The following is a 27,854-nucleotide window of genomic DNA, read 5'->3' on the forward strand; positions in this document are numbered from 1 at the left end:
TGAGGGGAAAAAAACAAACCAGAAGTGCTGTAAGAAAAAAAAATATGTAGTGCCTTTATTGAATTAAAAAAATGGACCTTTCTTCAAAGTGCGTTTACGTAACACACATGAAAACTTTTGCATCATTTGTATAAATACATCAAAAAGAACAAATATTTTTTTTAAAAACAGTATTTTGGCTCAGTAAAATAACTTTCCTATCCCTAAAGGTAGGGATGACAAGTAGCAGTTTTTCATTCAATCTATTCCAGTCAGCAAAAATAATTCAAGAGGCCCGAGGTCGCTGGAACTCTGTTGGCTGGCCTGCACGCTGCAAGCTGTCAAGGTGGAAGCACAAAGTCAGTATTATACCCTAGTCCTCAGAGTACAAATACCATACTTCCAGTGTCTAGTCTTCACATTTGATATAGGAATCTTCTTACAGAAGAGTTCTGTGACCAAACCGTACAGCTTCTGTCCTACTAAATTCTTCTATTGATGTGAACTGTAACAATTACCCTTACTTAGATCAATCTCAGTAACTTCAGATGGATCTCAAGGCTCTTTTACTCTACAACAGGCTGTCGCTGAACACACACCACATTTAAAAGCAGGCTGTGTGCAACAGCTAAGTGAATGTGGCACTTCATAACCAGAACTGATCCTCCCTTGACACTTATCTTGACTAAAACACAGACAGAGAACAGAATATAAGCATGTGCATTGGTCTATACATACATGACATTCATCAATAAAACACTCCAGTACCATGACAGTTTGAAATAGTCTGATGCTTCAAATGCACTTTCCCCCCCTCCTGTCCTGAAATGAAGAGATTCTTATTCCCTTCTGGCCAAACACACACTCAACTCACAAAGCTCAGAAGGCACTGTCTCTCAGAAGCAGAGTTTCAAGTTTCCAGCATGCACCAAGGTAACCAAAGCACTTTAGGTGGGAGAAGAACCTATTTCCACTGGTTCTGACACTTATCAGGCAGAACCACAAGGGTCACACCATCCCACGTTTACTGGGCAGTTCTTCCGTGGGATGGTATCTCACACTATCAGTTTGGTTTGGTTGAAGATGGAGGCATGAGCCATCAAAGAAGAAAAAGCCAACACTGCAGTGTCAAAATGAGCAGACAAATTCTGAAGGATGCAGAACATGAGTTTTTTCAGATGAACATGTGGAGCTTTCAAAGGACCAACTCAAAGGGAAAATTTCTGCCCAGTACTGTATTGTATTAGCAACAGCCTTGAAAGGACAGCTTGGAAAGTGATGGGGTTTGACACAATAGTAAGTTGCTTGTTCCAAGATAAGGGAGCTGCATGGGAAAAGACAGGCTGGAGTTTGAATGGGAAGAGAGCAAAAGGTGCTGCAAGAGAGCAAAAGGTGCTGCAAGAGAGCAAAAGGTGCTGCAAGAGAGCAGCTGATAGGGCACACACAGGAATTCAGAGTTGCAAGCAGCAGTTAAAGGCAACAACAGTCAAATCCTGAAGCTTCCATATACAACTAGTTCTCATAACTTAAAAAGGTAACTTTCAAGGACAGACTGAAAAGCACAGGCAATTCGGCTCTCACGTCTCCTGCTCCTATAAAATTCATAGCTATAAACATGGCATTAAACAGATTTGACGGTTTTTTAAAATCAAATCAATTCCCTCCCCTGAAAAAAGAATTGATCATTACAAACTACATCACTGCCTACACACAAGTCAAACATAACTTCAGAGTTAACAATTGTGGCATACATAATATTGTTAAAAAAAAAAAAAAACAACAAACAAAAAAAGGAAAGAGAAAGGATTCAACATGCACAGTAAGTTTTAACGACTTCCTTTTCCAAACAGCTGTTTGGAAGCTGTGACTCCAGCCCCAATTCATCCAGCCCCAGCCAAATTCAATACACAGTCACCTCAGATTCCTTTGATCATCAGGGCAGGGGGAAATGAGAAAAGCAAGCAGCTGCAGGGGGTAACAGAGGGCATCTCTCTCTCACTTTAAGGAGTACTGGGCAACAATGCTATTTTAGCTCTATTTTCTAAACACATCTGGAGCCAAAAAACACGGTCCCACCACCCCTCCTCGTCTCCAATTGCATTCTGAACCCTTCGGGAACCACGTAAACTCATTAATCTGGGAGAAAACTATCCTAAGGGAAAGAACTATTTCTGCCACATTAGTCTGTTCAGCCAGCTTCAGGTTTCAAAGCTGACAAATGCACCCTGGCTGGGAACAGGAGGGAAGACCTGCTCTCCTTCAGCAACAGCGACCCACAAGAAGTGGGTGCCCTGAAGTCCCTTGATCTGGTCTTTAAGGTAAGGCAGATGAAGCCAACCATCCTGTAATCCCCACGAGAGCGCCTGTGTCATTAGCTAATTGTTCCACTTGGGTAAAATAAGAATAAATATACTAAGCTACTTAACTGGGGAAAAAAAAAATTCTCTTGAGATTAATTTTTTGACTCAGCACAGCATTACAATGGTACTTCTACGATGTCTGCATGGGACAAGCGACTAAAAATGGTACAGTCCTTTAAAATGTAAAAAAGATCAGGGAAGAGTATTTATGCTTTGTCAGGTTCAACAGCACTTTCGGGGGGCTGGGATTGTCTCTTACCTTTTCTCTTGGACGATAACACACTGATGTAGTAACACAAGGATTTATCTTTCAACAAACTGAACAGGACAAATAACGAACTTGTAACAGAAGTTTTGTGTCGTATCATTAAAAAAATGAAACAAAAACATTTACTGGCATCAACCATGCCCATTACATAATATCACAATTATAATTAATATAGTTCCCTTCATATTCAACCTTTATTGCAAAAAACAAGTTTTCTGGTTCTTCGATAGTTTTTTCCCCTTCCATTTTTAATGTCAAAAGAATTCCACCAAGTCACAGTGCAATTCTTGGAAAAGGCCTCATGTACTTCCTACATGGTTTCCATGTCATCACTGTGCTTCTGCCAACATTTCAAGGCGTTCTGTTGGTCTGGCCAGAAGAAAAAATGATTCACATCTGTAGATGAGGTCGTAGTACCTTCAATCCAGAAAATTTGGATAAGACTGTCTGCACAAAACAGATACATGTGACCTTCAATCAGTCGATCACCAACTAAGTGAACTGAATTAGTCATTAAGTGTCATCTTTTGTTATTTAGGGAGAATTAAAGTCTTTTGGTAACAAATGCAATCCTGAGGAAGATCCACTCTTTCTGGATGGCATGCGGTAGCGCACTTTCTTCCAGAATCTGGTACTTGCTGAGAGAGACCTTTCCGAGAAGTCCCCTTTCCATCGGATAGCCCCGTGCTTTTGCTTTATGTATTTGATGGATTCTGGCATGGTTGCATAATCTTGTATTTTTTCGAGTTCAATGAGTATTACTTTAATGCCATCTTGGATAAGAGCATTATACATGGCTAGCTGCTTTTCAGACACATCTTCTAGGATACTGTAACAGGAGGGTTCTGGTACTAAAACAATTATCACTCTTCTACTTTGACGGATTTTTTCATCAGCAATGCTGGCCACAGCTGTAGAGAAAAAGGTTGTGCAAAATTAAGGCTTGTATGTTTCTATTTTTTGTTACCAACATGTTGCAGCTGGTTCATTCACTGTTTGGTATTTGAGCCAACACACTTTACCTCACAAATAGGGATAGGATAAGAGCATGCAAGCAGTTACCCTGGGCTGACCAACAAGTAGAGATTTGGTCAACGCAACACAATTTGACCCCATCAGACTGCATGTCTATATTCTTGTTTTGCATAAACAGAGAAGAGCTACCAACTACCTATTACTTATCTCACTAATGCCATTTTATTACCATCACGGGTGCAATTGCAAAAAAAACAAAAAAAACCCCCAAGTTCCAAAACCACAGGCCTAGATAAAACTATGACCTTTTTCCTTGAAGAGCTTGTTCTGATATGCTTAACTGTTTTTTGTTACATGTAAGTGGAAGAGAACGCAAAGAATCCTCCCTTCAATGGCATTCCAGACAATTAATTCTAAACCAGCAAAAGATGGTAAATACCACACAAAAAACACCATATGGGTTAACGCTAAGAATAGATTATTGCATTTTTTTGAGCTGGCAAAATAAAGCAGCACTTTAGATTCTACTTCTCAGGGAAACCTTCCTTCTCAAACCACTACAAAAGCCTTCAGATGTAAAAAAGGGATCCATGAACCACCTCATGTAGGTTTGTTCATACCCAATTTTTTTAAAACAAAACCTTCTATTTAAGGCCTACTCTGCCAATTTATTCCGTCTCCGTATTATCTTTTTAAAGTCAAAAGACCAGGAATGATTCAAAACACTTTCATCATTTCACCTCACATAAGCAATCAGTGGGACAGACTCTGCAATTTTCAGTGTCAGATGCTGGAAATGTAAAATTGATGCACATATGCGAACAAAGGAAACCTCCACAAGGATTTTAAAGCCTTGCAAGGAAGGTAAGGCTTTGTAAGAACTTTCACTAGGGACAAGCAGTCTTTGATACAGCTGATCTTTCCCGATAACTTAGTGTTGCTTTGTATTCTTTTTTTTTTTTCCACCTGCACTGTCTAAGCATCCATTATACCCTTTATTGCATCCCACTGGTTTGACAGCAATTCTCAGACCAAACAAAAATGAAACAGTAGAGAGGTTGTCCTGTCAAATGGCAACGGGCCAAATGGGCAATGGGCTGTCAAATGGGCAATGGGCTCAAAGCAATGGGCTCTTTTCACACCACTCATGAGATCTACTCTTCCATGTTTCCTGCCATTAGTCATCATTCACAACCACAATTTCAACTCCTCTTTCCCTCAGCATCGTTCCATCTCCAGATGTCTAGGCTACCCAGACACTGAAAAAGCTTGGAAGAGCTAAATAATGACAAGGGAAAGGCTGAGATAAACAGACTGCATTAGAGCACCCAGTGCTGTACTTCTCATTCTCCAGAGAGAATAAGAAAACCATCGCTCATTCAATGGTGGGAGACATTTAGAATCACAGCTGATTGATTGCCTGTTTGAGTTGTATTTGCAGCTGCTAATGAGAAAACTCGAGTGTAATTTGTCTTCAGATAGCTTACCTTCTCCTGGTAAATCATCCCTCCCAAATATGAAGAGGTTATATCCACACTGTCTTTCTAAGACCTCTGGCAGTATCTTCAGAGCAAAAATATCTGATGAATACAAGCAGCTCGCTCTGTTCTTTGGATACAGAATGTAAGCATCATAGATCTTCCCATCTGAAACTAAAAAGTGAGCAATAGGAGTAATATAAAAATGGATTCTAAAGACACAAAAGCAAGCAAGCAAGCAAACAAACAAAAAAAATCTCTAAACTGCTTTTTCCCCCATCTGAATAATTGTTTTAGGTCCTAAACCTGCTATTATCTAAGCATGTATAATTATACTAAGCCTGAAATATTTGTAGAATCGGGCCTTCTAGAATTCAGTATGCTGGATCAGAACAGGCAACAGAAACCTGCAAAATTAAGTAGGTTTGAATATTCTTTTTTGAATTCTAAATAAAAAAAAGTTATCACTGAATTATCTGGAAAACAGCAGTTCCAGTAGTACAACTGAATACTTAAAATTCCAGCTGCCATATAATTCATAGGTCCTTTTTGTAACCTGGAGTTTCAAAACACAGCAACAACTTAGATAAGGAAACAAAGACAAAGTATTTGGCAAATTTCAAGGTCTGAATTGTATTAGATATTTCAGAACAAACTTTTCAGAAAGACCAAGTTTAAAAGACTTCAAATAAATCTAAGAGAACCTCAATACCTCTAGAAGATATTTTCTGTTTCTCTAGCCATGTACCTCCTCTCAGATGACTGGAAATGACCCATGCTTCAGCATACTCTCATAGACAGCACTCCTATCTACATTTTTCTGAATGCTAGGAATTTATAGAAAGTAAAATAATCAGAAGTGCCTTCAAATAGAAAACAAAACTAAGTGAAATTTGTCCTGATTTGTCTATAGAAAATAAAACCCACCCAACAATTCCACTGTATTACTGCTTTCTGTAAGAACAGTAATTAAAACAAATCTGAACAACTGCTGTCAGAACAACATTCAAACCACTGAAGTGGGTCTTCAAAGAAAGGAATGATAGTACTGGATTACTGGAAAGCTGCTGATTTTTCCCCTGTAGATGCTTTTGTTACCTGAACTAATTCTAAACATCCTAAAAACATGTTCCTTTCAAAAATCCCAAGGAAAACCAATCACACTCCATGAGGTTAACTCACTGCTTTGCAAGGAAAGGCGGAGGCTCATTACAACACACAGCACTGTTACACAAACGTACCTTTTTTACACAGGAAACGATGGCAGGAGTCCCGATACCAAAGCACAATATCAATTTTGAAAATCTTGTAGATAAAGAGAGTAAAAAATACTAAAAATACCAAAGAAACTCCTCCTCCAATTAAGTAACCCTGCATGTTCCAAGCTGCAGTAGAGTGGAATAAGAGAGACAACAAACAAAACTCGGTTATACACTAGAACGAGAGAAGGATGAAAGAGATGTTCAAAATTGTTTAGTCATTAAAATATTTAAAAAAAAAAATGGGGTGGGAAGGAATGAATACGACTGAAAGTTTTTCATGTATGCGTTCTGCAAATACTGTTATTTGACAAGCCTGCTTTTATCTTTCGGAGAAAAGGTACTTCAGCAATGCGACAAATGAGGCTACTCTTCAGCTGAAACACCAAATATTGACATATAACTCAGTGCAGCAGTAGAGTGAGAATTCTTGTACAAAATTTTATCAGTCAGAAAGCAAGAAAGTCAGAGGTGGAGAGGTGATTTCCTGATCATGCTATTCTCCCCAGACCAACCAGCTTTCCATTGCCTCTAGCCTCTTCAAAGATCTGTCATCGAACCCACTAAGTTGTTGTTCTTAATAGAGTTGTTGTCCTTAAAACAAACACACACCCTCCACAAACTGCATTTTTTAGTTCATCCATATTAAAGGCTTTCCAAGTTTAAATCCTACCCTGACAATCTTTATGAAGAGCTTACAGTTATGTAACAAGCTAGAGCTCAGATCCACTTTCAGTCAATTATTTGTTTACAATGCAGCCAGTTAAAGGTGAGTTTGAGAATAACATTTGTCAAAGGATTGGCTCACAGTTGACAAAGCCAGCTCAACACAAGCTCAATAGACCAGAGACTCTTCTGCAGCTAAATTAAAAAACAATGGGCATGTATAATATCTGGTGATTTGCTTTTCTGTGTATCTGTTTTTAAATAAAATGAATTAATTTCTTCAGCCTTGCATTTGAGTTTTTCAAGCTCACTTTATCTTTAAGTTCATCTACTAAAAAGAAAATTTCACACTAGCCAGCAATAGGTCAAACTTATCCTTGTCTCTGAGCACAAGACTGGGGTCTCCAACAAGGGATGCTCCCAATCCACACGCATGAGCCTATCTAGAAGGTGATAACACAGCACATGCATCAGTAATGGAAAGTCCACAACCTTTCCAAGCAATCTATTTCATTCCTTCACTACCATCACTGTTAGAGTTTCTCCTACTATATAAATAAATATTTTTTTTTCCTCTGGCAATCTCAGCCCATTATTTGTTACTGAAGAACAGGACAACCAGGTCCACATATACATTCATGTCCTCTTGACAGTCAGTTCTACGCTTAGTTATGTCTTCCCCCTAGCTCTTTTAGAGAATTGGCCATTTTCACTGCTCTTTTAGACACACAATCTCCTCTGATCCACATGCTGCTTTAAGTACAAGTGTGTAAAATAAAGCACAGTATTCCACTCTTGCTTCAAATAAACTGGAGTCTTTCATTAATGTTTCCTAAGACACTGAATGAGAGAAGACAAAGCAAATTAAAAATACTATTTTCTTTAATTTTGCTAAGAATATGACAAAAATTTCACAAAGGTATTGAGCTGCATTGCCCACTTTGCACAACGGTACATAATACAGTTTTAGCTCTAAGTAGGGTATTGTCAAACTAACTGAGAAGTAAGCATCATTGATCACCATTTTATCAAGATGAGATCTCTTACCTGGTCGTTCCAATTTGATGTAGGCTGTAAATTGTTCAGAACCATATATGAAGTGGCAGAAAAATTTATGAGCATAATCCTTTACTTTCACTTCTGAAATGTTGAATTTTGTTCCAGATACAGCAAGTCCACGAGGCATCACCTCTCTGTCATTAAAAATGGGTAAAAAGGAAAAATCTGTAGAGAAACTGAAGTATCAGTGCTTAATATGGGATAGATTCATCTATCCACACATACAAGAACATTAATTTTTTACCTCTATAAATGTAAGAAGCCAGTGAAGCACAGTAAATATCACCCCTGTAACAAACAGCTTCATGACCAGAGGTGACTTGGCATTTTCCATACACATTGGGTTGTTGGGGTTGTTTTTTTTTTTTGCTGGGTGGGACAGAGCGCACCATTAGCAGTTTTGCAGATGATACAAAACTCAGAGGGATGGCTGACAAACCATGCTGCCATCCAAAGGAACCTTGACAGGCTGGGGAAATGGGCTGACAGGAACCTCATGAAGTTCAAAGCAAAATGCAAATCCTCCACCTGAGGAGGAATAACCAGTCCCCAGGCATCCCGGACCGCATTAAGAGCAGCACTGCCAGCAGGTTGAGGGAGATGATCCTTCCCCTCTACTCAGCACTGCTGAGGTCACACCTGGAGTAGCGAGGCCAGTTCTGGGCTCCCCAGTACAAGAGATGTATGGATTTACTGGAGCATCTGCCATACGAGAGAGCAGGGACCGTTCAGCCTGGAGAAGAGAAGGCTCAGGGGCAGGGGGTGGGGTGTGGATCTTATCAACGTATGTAAATACATCATGAGAGGGAATGGAGAAGAGGGAGCCAGGCTCCTTTCAGTAGTGACTACTGACAGGACAAGAGGCAAAGAACACAAACAGAAACGCTTTCCCATCTGAAATTCCATCTGAACACTTTTTTACTGTCAGGGTGGTCAAACACTGGAACAGGTTGCCCAGAGAAGTTGTGAAGTCTCCACCTGTGGAGATATTCAAAACCCAACTGGACACAACCCTGAACAACCTGTTCTACCTGACCCTGCTTGAGCAGGTTTGGACTAGACAATCTCAAGAGGTCCCTTCCAACCTAAATGATTCTGTGAATGAAAGACTATTCAAACCAGTAATAACTAGTAATAAAACTGTCAAGAGAAAAATAATCTTCCAGGATTCTTTATACTGATGATGAAGCAGAGACCTTCCTAAGCATACTAACAGACTACCTGAGCCCGCACTGTCCACAGTCAATGGTGCCAACCAACTTGGAAAATAATGATGAACAAAAGTCACAAAAGCTGGGTGACCCTGGTATCAAATGACAACAAAAGTGGTGATACTGCCTTTATGTCTGATATCTACTGCCACAAGCAGCTTGGAGATATAATATGCTATCCTGCTAAATACCATCCTGCTCTAAGGTAGATTTACAAGTATCAGGTGGGAGGGGCTGCAGTAGGAAGGTACCTACAAACTGGTGTCCTACTCTATATATACCAAAGTGACGTCACCTTACGTACTCAGGGAGGAAAATTCATTTTACAGAACATCCTGAAGAACCAGTTTCTATTGCAATAAATAATTGCCAGCAACTTCTGTCATGGGATGCCAATACAAACCTCACCATTTTGCAACATGTTCAGATTTGTCCAAGTCAGTTTTAACTTTCCTCCCATCAGAGGAAAGTGTTACCTCCCAGGCATAAGCCCTAAAGTTCATGATATTGGCCATGCCTACAGCATGCTTTGCTACTAGCAAATGCTCCACAAACTTAATTGCTGAGAAATTGCTACTATTTTTTTGACATAAAACATTATTATTGCAATTAGATTCATTTCTCTGATACTGGAAAACTTGAACTATTAATCCTAATTAGAACTTGCACAGGATGTATTTTGCACATCTCCATCTCTGGCATGGGAAAATTATTAGGCAGGGTAGTAATTAGAAATGGAGATCGGTTCCAAGCAAGCCAAAAATCTTAACAAAGAATTGCTTTGAGTTAAATATATTAAATGCTTTTCAGGAAGATGTGTTTAATAGCAGCAGCAAGTTGGTTTCAGAAGAAAATGCAGTTGTTATAACTTCAAACATAGCTACACAGAGCTACATATGTGTCTTAACTGGTGAAGCTGAGAAACTTCACGCCCTAAAGAATAATGGACTTAGCTGTGCCTTAGAGACCATAAGCTGGGGCCCTAATATTTATAGGCAAACAGCCAAGTATACAGTTCTATAATGAAAGTAATAATTCCCCCTAAAGGAACTTGGGGACAAAGTTGAACTAAGATTCCTTCTGGAGGCCAGACACAGATGAATGAAAAAGATCATTTTAGAAGTAGTCTGCAACCTAACTCTCTAGCCATATTTTGCACTGATGATGGCACTTGGTGGAGACAGCAATGCTTCTGCATGAGTGTGAACTGATAGGCTGAGATTTTTTTTTCTCTTTCTTCTTTGTACTACATTTTAAGGGTTATATTTAACGGCAGTGATTGGTACAATGAGAAAGCAAACAGTACATCCACACTGTGCTACAGTGTAGACCAGTCACTGAGTAGCAAAGGTCCTGATCTCTCAAAATAATTGCTGGTTTTATCAGCTTCATTTGCATTTAGTTTTCCTGAACATAAAAAAAACCCCTAACTGTCCTGCAACGAGACCTTCTGCTTTGTGTTCTTGAGGATCAGCAGCTGTGTCTGTACTTAGAAAAGGACCAAATTCATAAATAAAAATAAGTTGGGTGATTTTTTGTTTTGGAACCATCTATCCTTCCCGTACTAATGATAGAGGGCAGGCTTTAATCTATTAGCAAAAGGATTGCGTAAGAAATAAGTCTTACAAAATTATATGTTTCACAACAGCATTATAAAAACCTACATATGATTGCTTCATTACATTTGTATCAGATAAACATTTTTTTTATAAATACTGATGTATTTTTTTTTAAACCAAGCAATAAGAATATAACGTACTTGATGCAGACTTCTAATCAGTGTCCTAATGACTACTGACATTTGACTAGTAGTCAACTTTATCATGAATTCACTGCAAATTACTGCAGATTACTTCACCTACAAATGCACTTACAATTCAATGTATAAGGATACTTACTCATAAAACTGTTCCCTGTAGGTGCTATCAAAGCTATCAACATCCTCATCATTAACTTGCCAGAATGGAATCAAGCCATTTATGCCGCTTGATACATTACATTCCATAACTACATGAGAGCCTACAAAAAACATTTAAATATGGCAATTGAAGGTCTTGTAACAGAAGCAGGATCAAGTGATTGGGGAACAGCTGGGAAAAGGAGGGATAACAAAAAACCCACTTACCTTGTGGAAAGCAGAGTCCTTAAAACTCATCCATTTGTAATTCACACTTGGGTGTCTCCGATCTGGATATAAATTCTACCCTAAATGTAGGTGTCTAAATGTTCATATCTACATGTAAGCTGTATGTCTAAGCTAGTAACAGAGTTCAGTTCTGCTGAAGTCCACTCACATTAAAGTGGACACGTGGACCTTATCAACTGAATGGCTCTCTAGACTCCACTGAAAGATCTCCAGGGCTCAAATCAGTTGCAAGTACACAGTATGGTGACATCCGAGATGCTCTCCAGCATCCAAGGCATCCATATGGAACTGGCAGATAGGACTCCAGATCCTCAAGAAACCTGCACTGCTAGAGTAGCCAGACCACCCAAAACAGCACCAGGTGTCTATGTATAGGCAACTGAATTGAGCCCCCGTTGATAAAAGCATGAATTAAGGGCCCTAGCTCATATGCAGATAACTGTGTGTAGACAACTACACCATGGAGCTGAACCTCATGCTTAGTGACCACACATATCTTTACTCCAGATAAGAGTCTTTTGGCCAACACTGTCCACTGGGATGGTTTCTGAATACTCTGCTCCCAGAGTAAGCTCACCTGTCACTCAGCTCCTTTGCCACCAAGAGTCCAGATCTTACAGAATGCCTCAGTATTAAGAAAGCAAGCCAAGCTGTAGAATATATTTATCGCCAATGTACCTCAGAGAGCTCCATTTACAGGAAGGTAAGCAGCTTTCTTGGAGTCCTTTCCTTCTGTATCTTACCCACGGAAGTTATGATTTGATAGGAGAAGGTGGGCTCTCAGTTCACCTATGTAAAGATCTCAGTGTTTCGTTTCCTAGAACCACATCAGATCTAGATGCTTCCACCAAGGGATAGTCTCTATCAAAAGTATGGAATAAACCTTTAGCTCACATGCAAAGCAGTTACTTGAACAAGAGTTCACATGGAAATCACAGATGCTCCCCAATCTCTTCTCTCATGTCTTTCCACACAATAATGAATTTTTCTAAAGATGTGGTTTAGTGCATTGCACAGCTCTTCGAAAGGAAGAAAACCCCTCAAGTGTTCCATGCCCTCCATCTCCATACATTCATGAATGTACTGTTAAGTTTCTGCACTACCTTCTCCTGCCATTTCTCACTGAAAAAGCATACAGGTGTTTCCAGGTTCTGCCACACAGCCAGGGACTTAATAGGAGCAAAGATTCCCCCCCGCTCCCCCAGCATCCCATTAAAGGTACCAGACAGAGAATATTACTTTTGAATGGCAGTACCTTTTTAAACCAAACAAACAACTTAACCAACTTCCTTTAAAGGGTCCCCCTGTAGTAGGGAATTGTTTGCAGTTGTTCAGCAGCCACAATAAACCCACCTTGTGGGTGGAGGCTTTGTGTCTCCTTTTAGTCTCACGTGTCCCTGCTTTCCTAACATCTGTAAGGCAGTCAAGGTTTGTTCGTCTTAGCTGGTCTAACGCATCCAATAATACATTAGCAACTTTTAATTAATGCAGTGTCCAAGCCATAACAAATATGGACCAAATGCTACTCTAAAATAAGGAGTCTAAACAAGTTGTCCCGTAACACATCTTAGTATAGGCTGTCACTGGTAGCCCCTGGACTAATAATTGCTCAATTCTCCATTTTCTCAGTAAGTATTATCAAGGACTAAGAAAATCCTAAAGGATGTCTTCAGTAAAGTAAAGAGCCTTTTAAGGGCCTATGCAGATCAGACTCCTTCTGAGGAGAGGTTGCATTGGTAAGAATTTTTCTGAATTAAATGAAAGTCATAACTAATTACCAGTCAGAACTGGGGATGAGATTCACATGGTATTTTTATGGATGGGAGATGCAGTACAAGGAAGCCCCACCGTAATACTACTACATTTCTTCCACAGTTACAATTTCAAAGGAAAAGGAAAGTTTTCACACATAAAGATTAGAGTTGTGCGAGGTAAAAAATGACTGTGGAAAGTCTCCCTATTTCAATCTAAGACCTGGTGAACAGATTTCCTTATTAGTGGAAGAGCACAAATAAAGATTTTCAGGCATGTAATTGTAATGAAGCCAGAGAAGATGACATTACCAGAAAAGAAGAGGCTGCTGAGCCATTTCAGAGTAGTTCAAACAGAACTAAATAACCATCTGAAGACTGCAGGACTGTAAGTCTATAAAATAATACTGTTTGTATCAGGTCCTGAATATTCCCACTGTTTAAAACAAAGCCTTCCGGACTTTGGAGGAACACAATTTCTGTTAAAGCTCATTCATTATTCTTGTCAAAACCTACTGATCCTCACCAGAACCTGGCAACTTCAGAACGAGGTATCTTTCACAAGCTATTGAGGTCAAAAAGAAAAGAAAAAAAAACCACTCACCAAAAACCCAGAACAACTGCAACAACAACCAACCCCAAACAAACAAAACCCACCAGTATTTCAGTGCTGTTCAATTCAGTTCAATACCATATACTCAAAGTTAGAATTTGGGCCAGACAAAATGTTTCATATGATGTGAAAAGAAGCATGAAGCCTCAATGTCAGAAAAGAACACCTGATTTACACAGTATTTACAAGCTCAATGTCAGAAAAAGCAGCAGCAAAAGTAGCTGTGCTGTTTGGGACTACCACCAGTGTGATGTACATAAGAAAAATCCACAACGCTCTGGCCTCAGCTCCCGTATGGTGCCAGAGCCCCAACACAAAATTTCCTCAGAGCTTCTCTAATGACCTAATTGGTAATAACCCTTCCTCAAAAGATTACAAGACAGTTTAGATCCTGTACTAGGAAATTCTAGTAAACAGCCAATCACACTTCTCCAAAATCAGTTAATGCCCTTTTTAATCAAATACTTTGTTTGAAACTGTTCCTCTTGGTGCAAAATGAGAAAGAAAAAAAAAAAAGAAACCAACAATCACAGTTCAAGCAGCTCCAAAACTCATTCTTCTGAACTACATCAGTAGAACAGAACTCTGTCCGATATAAGGTGCAATCTAAACATGTATAGGTTTGCTTAGGAAAAGACTTGCATACCATATACTTGGCCCATAGAATCACAGAATAATTGAAGTTGGAAGGGACTTTGGGAGGTCTCTAGTCCAATTTCTTGCTCAAAGCAGGGTCAGCTCTGAGGTCACACTAGGCTGCTCAGAGCTTTATCCAGCCAGGTTCTAAAACCTCCAAGGATGGAGACTGCACAACTTCTCTGGGCAGCCTGCTGCACTGCCTGCCTGTCCTCACTGGGAAGATGTTATTCCTTATATCCAGAATCTCTTATTTAAGAAATTTCTAAGGTAAACAATACCTGGGATATCCATTGACTAGCAGCTCCCTGTTTCACAAAAGATCAGTATCTGAAACCTTTTCATGTGCTAGAACAAGGAACAAAATCCAGGTTGTGGAGAGGAAAGGGAGACAGGACACATACAGGAGGAGGAAAAACTACTGAACTGGTCAACTGGTAACTATCCTAACATGTTACATATATGGAAAGATATATATATGTAACTATATTTCCACAGATACTGAGGATATGTCAAGACATAGACACTGAGAAGTGGTACAAAGGACAGATGGCAATTAAAAAAAAAAAAATGCATCCTGCCTGACACTGCTGGTCAAGAGACTCCAATCTTAAGCACACAGTTAATGCCCCCGCAAATTACTTGCGGGAATCATGTTCTATCATCTGTCTTCGAGATATCCTCAATCCATGTGCCTATCTCCCAGTTTTGCTGAAGTCAATGGAACTATTCACGTGTTATTTCAGAAAGACTAGGAGCTTATTTGTTTTACTCAACGTTAATGACTTCTTAAATAGTCACTACTTACCAAGTTCTACTTCAATTGTATTGTTCTTCGGATAAATAAACTCTGGTCTCATCTGCAGTGGTCCTTCTAAAAGAAGGAAAGAGAAAAATAAAATCTTAAAGGCAAGAAGAGTTCCACAACTTACTTCAACTAATAGTTTTACAATGGTTTTGTTTTATTGTTTGGTGCTATTGTAGTGCCATGCTTACTACCAGTTTCAAATTTACAATGGAAAGTATCTCATAAGATCTGCTGTACTCTACCCAAATTATTCTACTTTAGCTTCCAAGTTAACAAAAGGCTTTAGCTTACCTTAAAAAGACTTTTAAAAAAAAAACCACAAAAAAACACAACTCACATTTACTGGCAGTTGATATAAAAGTAATACAAAACCAGAAAACAAAAACAAACCCAAAATTGCGATTAAGTTTGTCAGAGAGATGGATAAGGAAGAGAAGGAGGGATTCTATCAATGACCTCCTAGATCAGGTGATTATCTAAGTAAAAGAGTAAGCAAGCATGCACTTAAATGGGGCTGGAATTGTATCATTCTTCACAATGTATAGACTCGCTGCTAACAACCCACTATTCTTGCGTCACCTATCTGAAGTCAGAATTTTGATTTAGTCTAAAAAGATGGACACTCTACCCCCAGCCAACTTTTCTGATAGGACTATTACCATGGTACTGGTCAGGTCATCAGCAATGCTGCCTACAAACACGTAATCATAATGATCACAGCAATAAATGACAGTACTGGGAGAGTGACACATGCAGTTATGAGACCTGTGTGCAGAAAAGCACAACCAAGTGCGAACAGTAAGTATTCCTCTGGAAGGGACCAGCTGCTTAACTTTATAGTATTTATACAGATTGTCACATCTCTTTTCCCATCAATTGAGATTCTAGTGAACTTCGTAAGCAAGTTCACCAACAGGGCCACAAGCAGCTGTTTTGCTGTGACGGTCTCAGCAAAAATTCCTCTGTTTTAAAAAAATCTATTTAATTTAATGGTGCATTGTTTTAGAAAAAACAACCCATCCCACCCCAGTAACCACTGCTTCTTTCTAATTCTCATTCCTAACCCCACATTTCTCATTTCCCCATGACAATTCTTCCTCAGAAGCAATGCTCAAGGGTAGCAACATGCATTATTGTATTTTAATTTTACATTCAGGAAAAAAATCATTAAAAGAAGATTTGCAATTCTCATTTCACAGAGCTGAAAAGTAACACGCCAAATAGCTTATGCCTACATACAAATATTTACAGCAGAGCCCAAAAGAGAAGAGAATAACCTCAGTGCACTCACCTTTAACCTCTAGACTTATGGTTCGTGAAACATTATATTGTTTTCCCATATATGTGTATACCATACGGCATGTGTAGTTTCCTCTGTCTTCTAGACTTACGTTGTGAATCAAGACAGCATTTTCACCCTCTGCCAAAAGAAGTCGCTTGTCTTCAAGAAATCCAGGCTTACACTCCTAAACATATCAAAAGTACCTGTGATTTAAGGGAACTAATAATCTCATAATTAAATAAGTTACTGAACTCTACTGATCATTAAAATACTTGCCAAATACTGATTTTTTTGGAAGTCATGATGTGGGTTCTTATCCAAGCATCACTACGCTCTAACGTGAAGCCTGATGACATCCTGCTGCATTTGCACTTTTCAAAAATCACTACAGCCAATCCTTTAAGTTTTCAAATGCCGTGTTCTAGTTCACTGCCTTCATTTAATAGCTTGACAGTTACCTGTCTCAGCTGTAACAGGAGTCATTACGCATGTAGCAGAGTTTATGAGAATACATGCCTGCATTCCTACTTCACTGAGATAAATGAGAGCTGCTGTAGCAGCGCCTTGTGCTGTTGGGTGTATTACTGTTTCTGTGGCAATGCAAGTAGAGTGACAAACTTCCTTCTCTTCCCTGACTTATAAGCAGTTTAGAATCACTTCATCTCAAAAGATGATGTATAGGTGCAGCACCAAGATTATTTTACACGTACAGGCCCATGTAGGTACTTGCATCAGAATTAAGAGTTGGAACTACTTTACAATTTTACCTTAACACGGACAAAATACATGTCTCTAAGCTTGCATAGTCTACAGAGTATTTTGGCAGAATCAGAGCAAGAAGCACAAGAATACCGCACCATGATCATGAGATAGGACAAGCCTAATATTCTGTGAAACTGAAATAATTTTGCAGAGCCTTGTATTTAAGGAGACATTCAAGTTTTTAAACTTCTTATCTACATAAAATAATCAAAGGATAAACTAGATTTTCACAAATCAGCAAACCAAAACACATGTTTTTGACTATGAAAAAACTTGCAATCCAAAAATGGAGATTGTTTTTTTAAAATATGCCTCCCATACCTCCCTACACCTTCCCAATAGTGTAGCAAGATAGATGCATTAAACTGTAGAGAAAAGAAACCTTCCTTTCCACAAGCTGCTTTTCACAGTTACTTCATAACACATTTTAAATAGAATATTTCTTATCTTGTATAACTGAAATACACATGCACAATACCTTATACCAGTGTACTTCAGGCTGATTATTGTCTTCATCTTTAAAATGTTCTAGATCAGGACATATAATCTTGCCAGTATTTGTGCTCATCACTTTTTGTTCAAACTTCATTTTTCCATTAAAACACAGACCATTATCGTTCTTAAAAACTGTTAAATTTATAGTTTTTTTGTTAGAGTGGTTAAGGCTCCTGTAATTAGAACAGCAGACAAGTCAGGTCATTAACAATAAGATTGCTTGTTTCCAGCAAGTCAGGGAGTTTATGGAGAGGGACTTCAGCATCTCCACCAGGCTTGCTTTTAACACCCCTGCTACAGCCCCCCAGCTCCCAAACACCACCCTCAGCTCCTCACCCCCTCTTCCAGACTGAGGGATGGGAATAAGCTCTGATCTTGTGTTGTGAGCAGAAGTGGGGTCTGCTCTGGAAGCACCGGTGGGGATGCCTGAACTTCTCAGAGCTGACACTCTACAGAGCCCGTGGCACCAACCCAGCCTTGCCATTTTCAGCACTACGTTTGCCAACACACAGTAGTGCAGGGTAACCCAAAACATATATGCCCTGGAACACCCTCGGTGCCAAATGAACAGGAGAAGACAGGTTCATCTCAGCGTTCCTTGGAGGCACGTATCAAGAAAAACAGGCTGTAACTCTTAGCAGAAGAGAGACAGAGCTTTTGAATAACATATACATCAAGGTGCAATACCAATGTGAAACCACGTCACACCAAGAGCTCACAAGAACCTGTGGTACAGCAGCTCTGCAGAGAAGAGATGGCACTAGAAACCAGAAGCCTATGCCAGAAGCAAAGGAATACCCTCTATTAATTCATTGCTCAACTCTTCATTTCTCAATACTATGCTAAGGGAGAAGTTTCCAGGAGAGTGAACTGCATGTTTTGACAGTCCTGGCTTCAACTTCTATACACTATACCTTGACAAGCTCTGTAATTAAGGTTTAAGTGACTGATGCACAAAATGTAGCCTATAGTTAACACAACTGAACTTTAGCAAGTTTTTTGTCCTGCTGACATTATGCAAGCCATGGATGTGAGGTGCCCACGGGAACACATCTCATAGCTAGAGTAACTAGAAACATAGCAGGAAAGACTGAAATAAATTATTTAACTGGGTAGCTTTGAAAGGATTACATTTCTTCTGACTTCCAATTTTAGCTTCATTACTGACTCTGGCGTGCGACCTGTGCCTACACTGGAAGTTTTTGCTGATCACTGTTACTACATTCACAACCCAAACCCCTTCAGCATAACCAGTGTGCTCTATGCGCACCAGTACACGTAACTACACACTACTAAAATTTTGGGTCACCTGAAAAGCCTGCATTGGCTGTTCTCAGTGTGCTGTGTGGCAAGGCCATGAGGAAAAGAACAATTTCTGTGTGCCTTCCCCAAATTAACTTCCTGTTCAGCACATAGTGAATTTCAGCCCTTATAAATCAGATTGGACCACCTGAAGTAGTGAAGACCGGTGCACTAGTCTGAGCTGTAAATATGGCAAGAACTTTAAAGTACCAAAGAAGTGAAAAGAATCTATTCCTTTTTTCTTCTTCTCTGTGCACTCAGATCTTTTGAGCAGTACTGGGGACACATTACTTTCACTGTCTCTAAAGCTGTCTAGCACATTGCTTTGCTCTTCACACGCATTCTCATTTTTGACCAGTAACATCTGGCCATGTTTTAAAATAAAACAAGAATGGTTTTCTGCCTTTTAATTTGTAAATTCCTAAAAGGATTCACAAAAAATTGCTCAGCTCTCCAGAAAGTCTGCGCGTGGTGATACTGCGTAACACGTAGAGTTTGCTCCTCTTAGATCCTTCTTCCATTTAACCATGTTCAATGAAGAAACCAAAATGTTCTTCTGTCAGGTCAGTATCAAATAGCAATTTGAACACAAGACAAGCTGAAGCAGTTAAGACCTTTCCCTGTGACCTTACAATTCATCCAAAACAAACAAACAAAACAAACAAACAACCCACACAGACCATTGTTAATGTTATCATGCTTTAAGATAAAGAGTCTTCTGTATGAACCACTTTTGCAATGCTACATGTGTGGAAGAAAAGAAAAAAAAGGCAGCACACAGAAACAAAAAGCATGGTCAAAACAGTGCTTTTAACTGATCTAAGCTCTCTACCTAAAACAAAAAATTCTGTACATTCAAGTTCCATGAATATATTACCACACTTTTAAGCATTAGCAACCCAGTCGTCTCTCTCCTGCATTCCTTACCTTACATGACATTCATAAGGTCCAGAATCTTCCAGCATTGCAGGAATAAACCAAAGCAAGCCCTCTTGCTGATGAATCCTGGCATCTCTCTCTGTGGTTACTGGTGTAGCAGTACTGTTTTTATACCACGTCAGATTGTAATCAGAGTGAAGTACTGGCAATGTAATTATTGGGCAACTAATAGCTGTAGGCTCTCCAACAAGTACAAAGTAATCACATATAACGCATTCTTCTATTTAAAAAAAAAAAATCAACACTTAATCTGTATGCTTTCATGTTTTAGAAGTATTAATATCCATTCCAAGTACACAGAATTAGAAAATAAACTTTCTGTAACAATTTACCATTAAAACATCTCAAGGCTACCATTTTTTGTTTGTTTAGCACCTTCTGGTTGAGGATCTAAACTACACATTTTACAAAGCTTAAGCCACAACTTCCCTCTATTAAGGTAGTCAGCAACAAGCACATACAAGTCTAATAGCCTCAGTGCAAACCAGGGTATAAGATGATACACAGGATCCACCAGGCAACACAAGCTTCACAACTCGCCTGTCGTGTCCTTGTTATCTGAGCTTGTTAGTACTTTTGCAGAATTACCAGACTCTTAATGTGGATACTATCTATGAAAAGCATGGTGCAAACAGCAGCAGTGCAGAGCTCCTCACAGTACTCTGGCCATTATGACTGTGGGGCCAAAAACAAATTAGGAAAAAAAAAAAAAAGGGGGGGGGGGGGGAGATGTTTTTTGACCTAAAGCACAAGGCAGTATGGAATGAGATCAAGACCTCAACACATCAAAGAAGTCTGTGAACCAACATGTCATAATACAAAGGAAATTTGGACAGGCACAGTATTTAGGTTAAGAAGTCTTGACTATCATGTATTATTTCCTTACTACATTTGCAATTTCGGTCATCTTTATCCAGAAGGCCCTTTAAATTATGAACATTATTCTTAACATCACATAAAAGGCAAGCATAAACAGCATTTTTATAATTATGGCTGTGTAACAAGTTGACAAGACACAATCATACAGCCTAGCAAGCTGTTTTTTGAACATCAGCAAAAAAAGAAAACAGAGAAAGAAGGGCAGATCCTGCAAAAAGTCACCAAGAACCCAAATCTGCAAGCAAAAACTACTTGGAGAATACCAGTTTAGCACAAACAGAGCAGGCCATTTGGCTATAAAGCAGATTTTAAAAGCTTCCAAACTTTTGCATACATGTGCAACACTGAATTCCTATGAAACTGCAAAACATCTGACGGAACTGATTTTACAAATCTTGCTGAATGACTGTATAAATACAAAGCTAATGTATTCAATTTCAAAATAAAAAGTCTTCAGTAATCTTTCCAGTCCCGCCACCTTCCTATCACGTAATTTAAAGGTCTCCCTACAGAGCTTAAACTAATTAAGAGACATTAGTATTGGACTGCTTATGCCAAGGGCAGCAAGACAAGCATCATTAATTTATGTAGTCCTAAACTTTACTTAAAAAGTTAGATCTACCATTAAAAATATTACTAATTAATTGTAAAGGAAACCAAGCCCTACTGCTTTCAGGACCAGAGCTACAGCATGTCTCTTAAAGGCGGCATTCAACAACTAACTTTAAGTCAACAAAGCCAACCTCTTTGGACTTTCTTCATCGGAATCAGGGAGAGGCTAATCAAAGCCTCAGTACTGTCAATTTATGTGGCTAGGTTTAAAAATATTTATGTCCATTTGTCCATTCCATCCCCAGTGCAACTTCAATCCAAGAAGAGGGATTCAGCATACCTTCAATACACTGAAGCAAAACCAAACCCCAAATCCACTATTTGTTCTCAGTAACTCTTTTCTACTAAATACACACAACTCATCTCTTGAAGGTTTTCTTTTTTAAAATGGTGATTTCAACAACATATTTAACTCACCAGCACTGAACAGAGGTATCAGTAGAATGAGATGACCAATCAGCAAAAATGTAGATGTCATCTTTTGCTGCAAAGAAGAATTTTTTTCCATTAGTGTGATAAGAGTGTTCAAGCTACACTGTCCTCTGCACCCTGCATTACTCCTTAAAAAAAATCAGGACAAGTATTAGTCACCTTGGGGAGGGAAAAGATGGGTTTGGTAATTTAGCCCCAGCCTTCGAAGATTTCAGCTACAGCAACTGTTGGCCTCCACAGAAGGCTGCTCAGTTTTCAGCTTTCTACTGGAATTTTTCCAAGTTTCTACTGGAATAACTCTTGCATAAAGTGTGATTTTCTTTCGCCAGCATATGAAGCCCAAAAAAACCTCCCCAACCTTCTAGCACAGACAAGTTATGCTAGCATACAGTGATTTAAGCTATACCGTTTAATTTAGAAACCAAGCTTGATTAAGCTACTCCTCTTTCCACATGTTTATGAGACACACAATCATAGAGATGTATGAGGTTTCATTCTTTGAACTGTTCTTGTACAGTTGAGGCAGCACTGCTTTTAAGAGCAGATGAACTCGTAGTTCTTCACAGGAGGACAAGCATGCTGTAACTCCAGTGTGATCTGGCACTTAAATTGGCATCGAAAAATCAAACGTGTGTGGAAACCGCAGCTAATATGAATTGCTGTGGTCAGACACAAAACAAAGTGTTCAAAAACTGTAGTTTCACCTCACACCTCAGGTCTTCTTTGCAGCTTTCTCCAACAAAGACATGACTGAACAGACACCCACTGCCCTCGTGGCCCGCAAGTGGCTTCCGTGAAACCTCTAAATCTTAACCAAGTCCTGCTCCCCTCTCAGATGTGCCTGCTTTTTCATGGCAAGATGTCATCAGAGCCCTTGCCAAGCCTTCTACCATTAGCCAGCTGGCAAACACTTAACCCCTTTCCCTTCTGACAGCTCCTTGTAGGTTAAGGTCTGCACTTAGCTGTCTTGCCTTTCCTCAGTTCCTGACTATTTTGCATGCTGCTGCCTCTCACTCTAAAGCAATCTGGTTTCCCACGTAGCAGCCCCATTGCCAAACATTCATTGCACAGGTCCTAGTTAATATTTGCCTTCTACCCAGCTAGAAATGGCTGGAAGAAGAGATGGTATTCCCTGAAAAACGCACATGGCCTTGACTTACTTTTATATCCAATGTAGTTCACTTTAGTGACAAATAAGCCACACCAGCTCCTTCTTTTGAAACATTTCATATGCAGAAGTGTTGGGGTAGCAGAGGGACACACAGAGCAGAGTTCAACACTTTAATACAACAGCCTCAAAGTATGTACTACTTTTGGACGGTTTATCTGACAAAGCACTCATACCATAGGCTTTATTTAGTTGCTTTGTATGTGGTTTTCCTGGAACTTGCCAATAAGCTGATCATCATTCTTGGAGTTTCAGTTTACCTGTAAAGAGCGGAGAAGGGGGAAAAAGATTTTACAGAACACATCATTTGGACAGCAGCGTACACATAAAAAACCAAATTTTCTACAGACATCCTAAATGTAAAAGCAAGAGCATCCCTCTGCCTACACTAGATAGATGACTTAAAACAAAAAAGCAACAACAAAACTTGCAGTAAAGATTGACCAAGAATTCTAGCAAAGACCTTTGGAAAAGGAAGCTTCTGTCAAAACCAAGAAAACATTACACAGGTGTCAAGCAAGCAAAAAAACCAGACATAAGTAGCCACTTTGTAAGACAGATTTAACTACTAAAACCAAACAAAGAATACTTAAATTTAGGGCAAGGTAAGAATAATTAAGCAATCCAACCAACAGGTTAAGCTTTATATTTTGCACCCATTACTGGTCTCCAGGACCAAGGGTGGATGTCTTTCTAATATTGTATGCTAAAGCTCAACTTTTTTATTTCAAAATTCACACATACCTCCCCTTCAAATATTGCAGTGGTAAAGCTTAAAAACTCTGGAAAGAAGGGAAGAAGCCTCTAGCTTTTGTAGTTGCAACACCTCACAGTATATGGAGCATTTCTATTCTGGTCAGTATGGTTTCAAGCAACTACACAAGGTTTTTACGCTTTTTCTTAAGCAGAATACACAGAGAAACTCCATCCAAAATCCACAAATGTGAAACAGCAAACTTTGTTTAAAAAGCAGATGTTTGTTCACATACCTAACAACTTAAGCCTTGTAGTGCCTTCTATCCCAGTCTCAGCAATATGAAATGCCCCTGTGATACAACCACAGAAGCTCAAAAATCTCACTTATGTAGAGAGAATAGCAATTTCACTAATGACACTGGCTACAAACTTAGTTTGGTAAACTGTTTCAGCTCAAAGCTTGCTGGGCTCAAAGGAAAAATGTACATGAAGTCTTTTAAGGGAAAAAAAAAAACCAACCACAAACCAACAACAAACAAACAAAACCCCACACCACCAACCCATCATGTTTGTGGTTCAAGCTACTAAAAAAGAAAAGGTTTCATTTCCAAGTTACTTTCCTAATATTTATCTTCCCATAGTTAAAATACAACTTACTACTGCTCCTTCAAATTTCTAAAATTACCATCTTGAAAACAGAAATAGAAAACATGTGGACCTAATTTAAGATACTGACATTTTGTTCTTTGCAGGATGTCCATCTTCACAGAACTTGCCCTTTTACTTGCCTTAGGCACACTGCCAACTTTAACTGCCATAAGAACAGGTTTTAGAGACATACTGGGTCCCTAAGTCTGCATGCAGCAGAATTAGCAAACTTGTCCTTCAGGAAGCTGGGCAAAACACATAACTATCTTTGTTTTCCAAATTTTCTGTCTCCAATCTTTAAAAGATTTTACTTGTAAATAATTTATAAATACCTGGACATGACAGATCCTTGCAAAGGCCAACACGATGAAAAAACACTCAAGACAGTAGCATAGAAAGCATCTAAGCCCCTCAATTGTGTATCAGCACGTTGTCACTGTTAATTTAAGCGGCTTTCAGTATTGATCACTGCCTATGGGGACTCATTACAGCAAGGGACCAACAGATCCTTAGCCTTTCAGCCATACAGAAGAACACAGAAATCATGGTTCAAAGGCAACTCATTACCATCTCTGCAAACAACATAATAGCAGAGGTGTGAAGTGCCCCAATTTAGTGGCATACCTATATGAAAGAACTGCATTAACTTTTAAAGTAAAACTTTAATACAGTTTAATTGAAATGGGGAAGGGGGAGAACCAAACCCATGTATGACCACTTGTTCCAAAGAACAATGCAGACAAGATTCAACCCACCACAATTCATACAACTCACACCTTGTTCCTTGTTGACTCCCTGTCAACAGGAGTAAGCTGTTAAGCTGCCTACCCGGGTTAAACCATGACAGCAAAGCAAGATAAAATTTCTAACAGACTATACCTTGTTTCCAGTCTGCCACTTTCCTGAGGTCCCAACGTTCCTGTCTAACATGCTTAATATATAAACAAAATGCAGCTGATCATTTTACAGGGGCATGCATGAACACTGAGTCACACACAACAATGCACAAGCACCCTCTAGAAGAGGATCGGGCTATGCACTGTGGTATTCTGACACTGAAGTGATGACCACAAACTTTAGTCCTTAAATGCCTCCTTTCCAGACAGTCCTGCAAGTTGCAGACTACAGAACAGTCATACCTGTAAGGAAAACCCATTATATAAGACATTCTGTTCAAGCTACATTAAAATGAAGTCTCAGAAATCAAAGAAGAATATTCACAAAGAAGCCTACAATAGTTAAATCTTTAAAAGCTAAATTCCAGTTGAACTTTGAGACAAAAGTATTAACCGGTCTAAATCTGAACAAAGCGTTTGTTACAGGTACTGCCTCAACTTTCACTAAAGCACAGGAGGAATAAAAAAAAAAAAAAAAAAAAAAAAGATGGATATCTGTAGCTTTACATAACTGGCCACCACCAGTTGATTCTAGCACAGTGAAGAGCTACCTACCCACACACTTCCACCTCACCTCAAACTGGAGGCAATGAGAGCAACGGAACTGCCTTGAAAGGAGTGATCTTACCAGTATTCAAATCAATTGAAAACAGCACCTCCTTTCAGCATCAAGTGGAAGGAGCTCATCTTGCAGTCAGCGTTTTGAAGACTTTGCTATGTCATTTCAACTCCTGATACCTGTCAATATAAAGTAATGTGGACTTTAATGTGGAATATTTCTTATTTAATCCAAAGTAAGTTATTACTTTTCCACTAACATTTTCAAAGTACAGTTAAGGGGCATTTAAAAGGACCAGATGGACTCATGCAGATAAAACTGTATGTATCAAAAATACAGTGATGCAAAGTATTAAAAAATTAATGTATTATTCTAGGGGGGGGGGGAATCAGTAATATTGTTTACAAAAAAAAAGTAATGGGTATTTCTCATTTAAGGATTAATTTAAAATATCTGAATTAAGGATTCTGCATTATAAAACAATTTTTGTGCAGGAGTTTTATGCCAATTTCTCAGCTTTTACAGCACTCCAATTTCGCAATCTATATGAAAAGTGTTCATTTAGTAACCCCAGCCCGTTTTTTGAGAATCCAAGCACATACAAATGGTCCAAGTCAAACAAGCGCACAGCTGTCGAATTTATGAAGAAGAAAAACACCACACATCCAGCGTTTTGCTCGAGTCCCTGATGAAAACTCTGAAAACTTAAGAGCTGCTGTTGGAAACAAACCAGAACCTTGATTCAGCTCAGTAGGATAATGGATTTTTTGGAATAATGGATAGCTCGCTCCTACCAAGCTGTGGCTCGCCAGGGTGCTGCCAAGCACCGTCTGGGCTGTGACCAGCACAGGTCCGGGTCTGTCAGAGCAGCTCCTCGCTACGTTTGATACCGGTACTTCTGCAGGCATCTCCTTCACCCAAAGCCTTGCCCTTGTCATCGTACAAACAGTTAAAAAAGAGCCCCTGTTTGATACCGGTTATGCAATAAGTAGTTTCTGTAGGGTCAAGAAGATTTACGCCAAGTTTTGTCCTGCTTCCTGTTACAAGTACTTTAAAAAAATGTGGCAGCGTTCAGCACTCCTACAGTCTTCATTTTTATATCGTACTTCCCACCTAGGTTTGTATAGCGTGACACGCAACAGACACAAATGCAAAATAAAAAAATATGACCTCCAAGGAAGCTATTTGGTGCCATAAAAGCCGGAAAGCCAGCAGCCACACGCAGAGGTAGCGGGACTGTTCAAACACACCGCGCATCAAAACAAACGCCCTCAAAACACGCCAGAAATGAGCAGAAACTCAGTCGGGGGGGATTGGGTTTTTTTTTTTGGTTTGTTTTTTTTTTTTGGAAACCATCAGCACCTCACTCTACCTGCCCAGCAGCTGATCCCCGCGGACACCCCGACCGGCCGGGGGACGCCGCCACCGCCCGCTCCCCACGCTGCCTAAACCGCAGGCAAACGGACCACGGAGCCGCGGGACGGACAACGCGGCCACGGAAAAGCCCAGCCGGGTCCCCCCCCGCCCGCCACAGCCGGACGCCCCGCTGCCCTCCCCGTCAGGCCGCCGAGCGCTCGAAGCCGAGCCCCGGGAGGGAGCGAGGCGCCCGCCCCCCGCTGCCTCCCGCCGCCCTTCACTCACCTCCGTCCGCTCCCCGCGCCTCGCCGACCGCCTCGGCCGGCGCCACAGAGCGGCCGGGCGAACGGGCGGGCAGCAGGCCCCGCCTCGCCCGCCTCGCCCCGGCCGCGGCCGGCGCCTCACCCCTCCCAATGTCCGCCCCCGGCCCGCCCCGCCGCCTGCACCGCCCGCCGGGGGCGGGTGGGGGCCTGGCCGGCTGCTCCAGGGTGGGCTGAGGGCGAGCTGGCCATCATGGCGGCCTCCTGCGTGGGTTCCTTTGGGGCATCTCCCCGAAGTTTGCGCTAACCCTCTTTTCTCTGGCATCCGCCCACTTCCCTCAGCCGCCACACCTGGGTTT

At 40.1% G+C, this 27,854-nt stretch overlaps 1 protein-coding gene across 5 annotated transcripts; it reads right to left on the reverse strand.

The window, feature by feature from the left end:
• Positions 1 to 25: 25 nt before the first annotated feature.
• IL1R1 (interleukin 1 receptor type 1) lies at positions 26 to 27,613 on the reverse strand. Of its 5 annotated transcripts, none has more exons than XM_029998742.2 (13): positions 27,521 to 27,613; positions 25,977 to 26,058; positions 23,257 to 23,340; positions 21,898 to 21,964; positions 19,978 to 20,209; positions 17,732 to 17,921; positions 16,501 to 16,675; positions 15,210 to 15,275; positions 11,154 to 11,274; positions 8,033 to 8,178; positions 6,302 to 6,445; positions 5,070 to 5,234; positions 26 to 3,518 (listed from the first exon to the last, which is right to left on the reverse strand). In XM_029998742.2, the coding sequence occupies exons 3-13, from the start codon at positions 23,257 to 23,259 to the stop codon at positions 3,142 to 3,144; spliced, it is 1,686 nt and encodes a 561-aa protein (XP_029854602.1). In that variant the 5' UTR covers positions 23,260 to 23,340; positions 25,977 to 26,058; positions 27,521 to 27,613; the 3' UTR covers positions 26 to 3,141. The 5 variants fall into 5 exon arrangements, with proteins under 5 accessions (XP_029854602.1, XP_029854604.1, XP_029854600.1 ...); XM_029998744.2 differs by having other exon boundaries at positions 23,073 to 23,340; XM_029998740.2 differs by having other exon boundaries at positions 25,949 to 26,058.
• Between the last annotated feature and the right edge of the window lie 241 nt (positions 27,614 to 27,854).

The sequence above is a fragment of the Aquila chrysaetos genome, chromosome 23 (genome assembly GCF_900496995.4).
Source record: "Aquila chrysaetos chrysaetos chromosome 23, bAquChr1.4, whole genome shotgun sequence".
Classification (NCBI taxonomy): Eukaryota; Metazoa; Chordata; class Aves; order Accipitriformes; family Accipitridae; genus Aquila; species Aquila chrysaetos.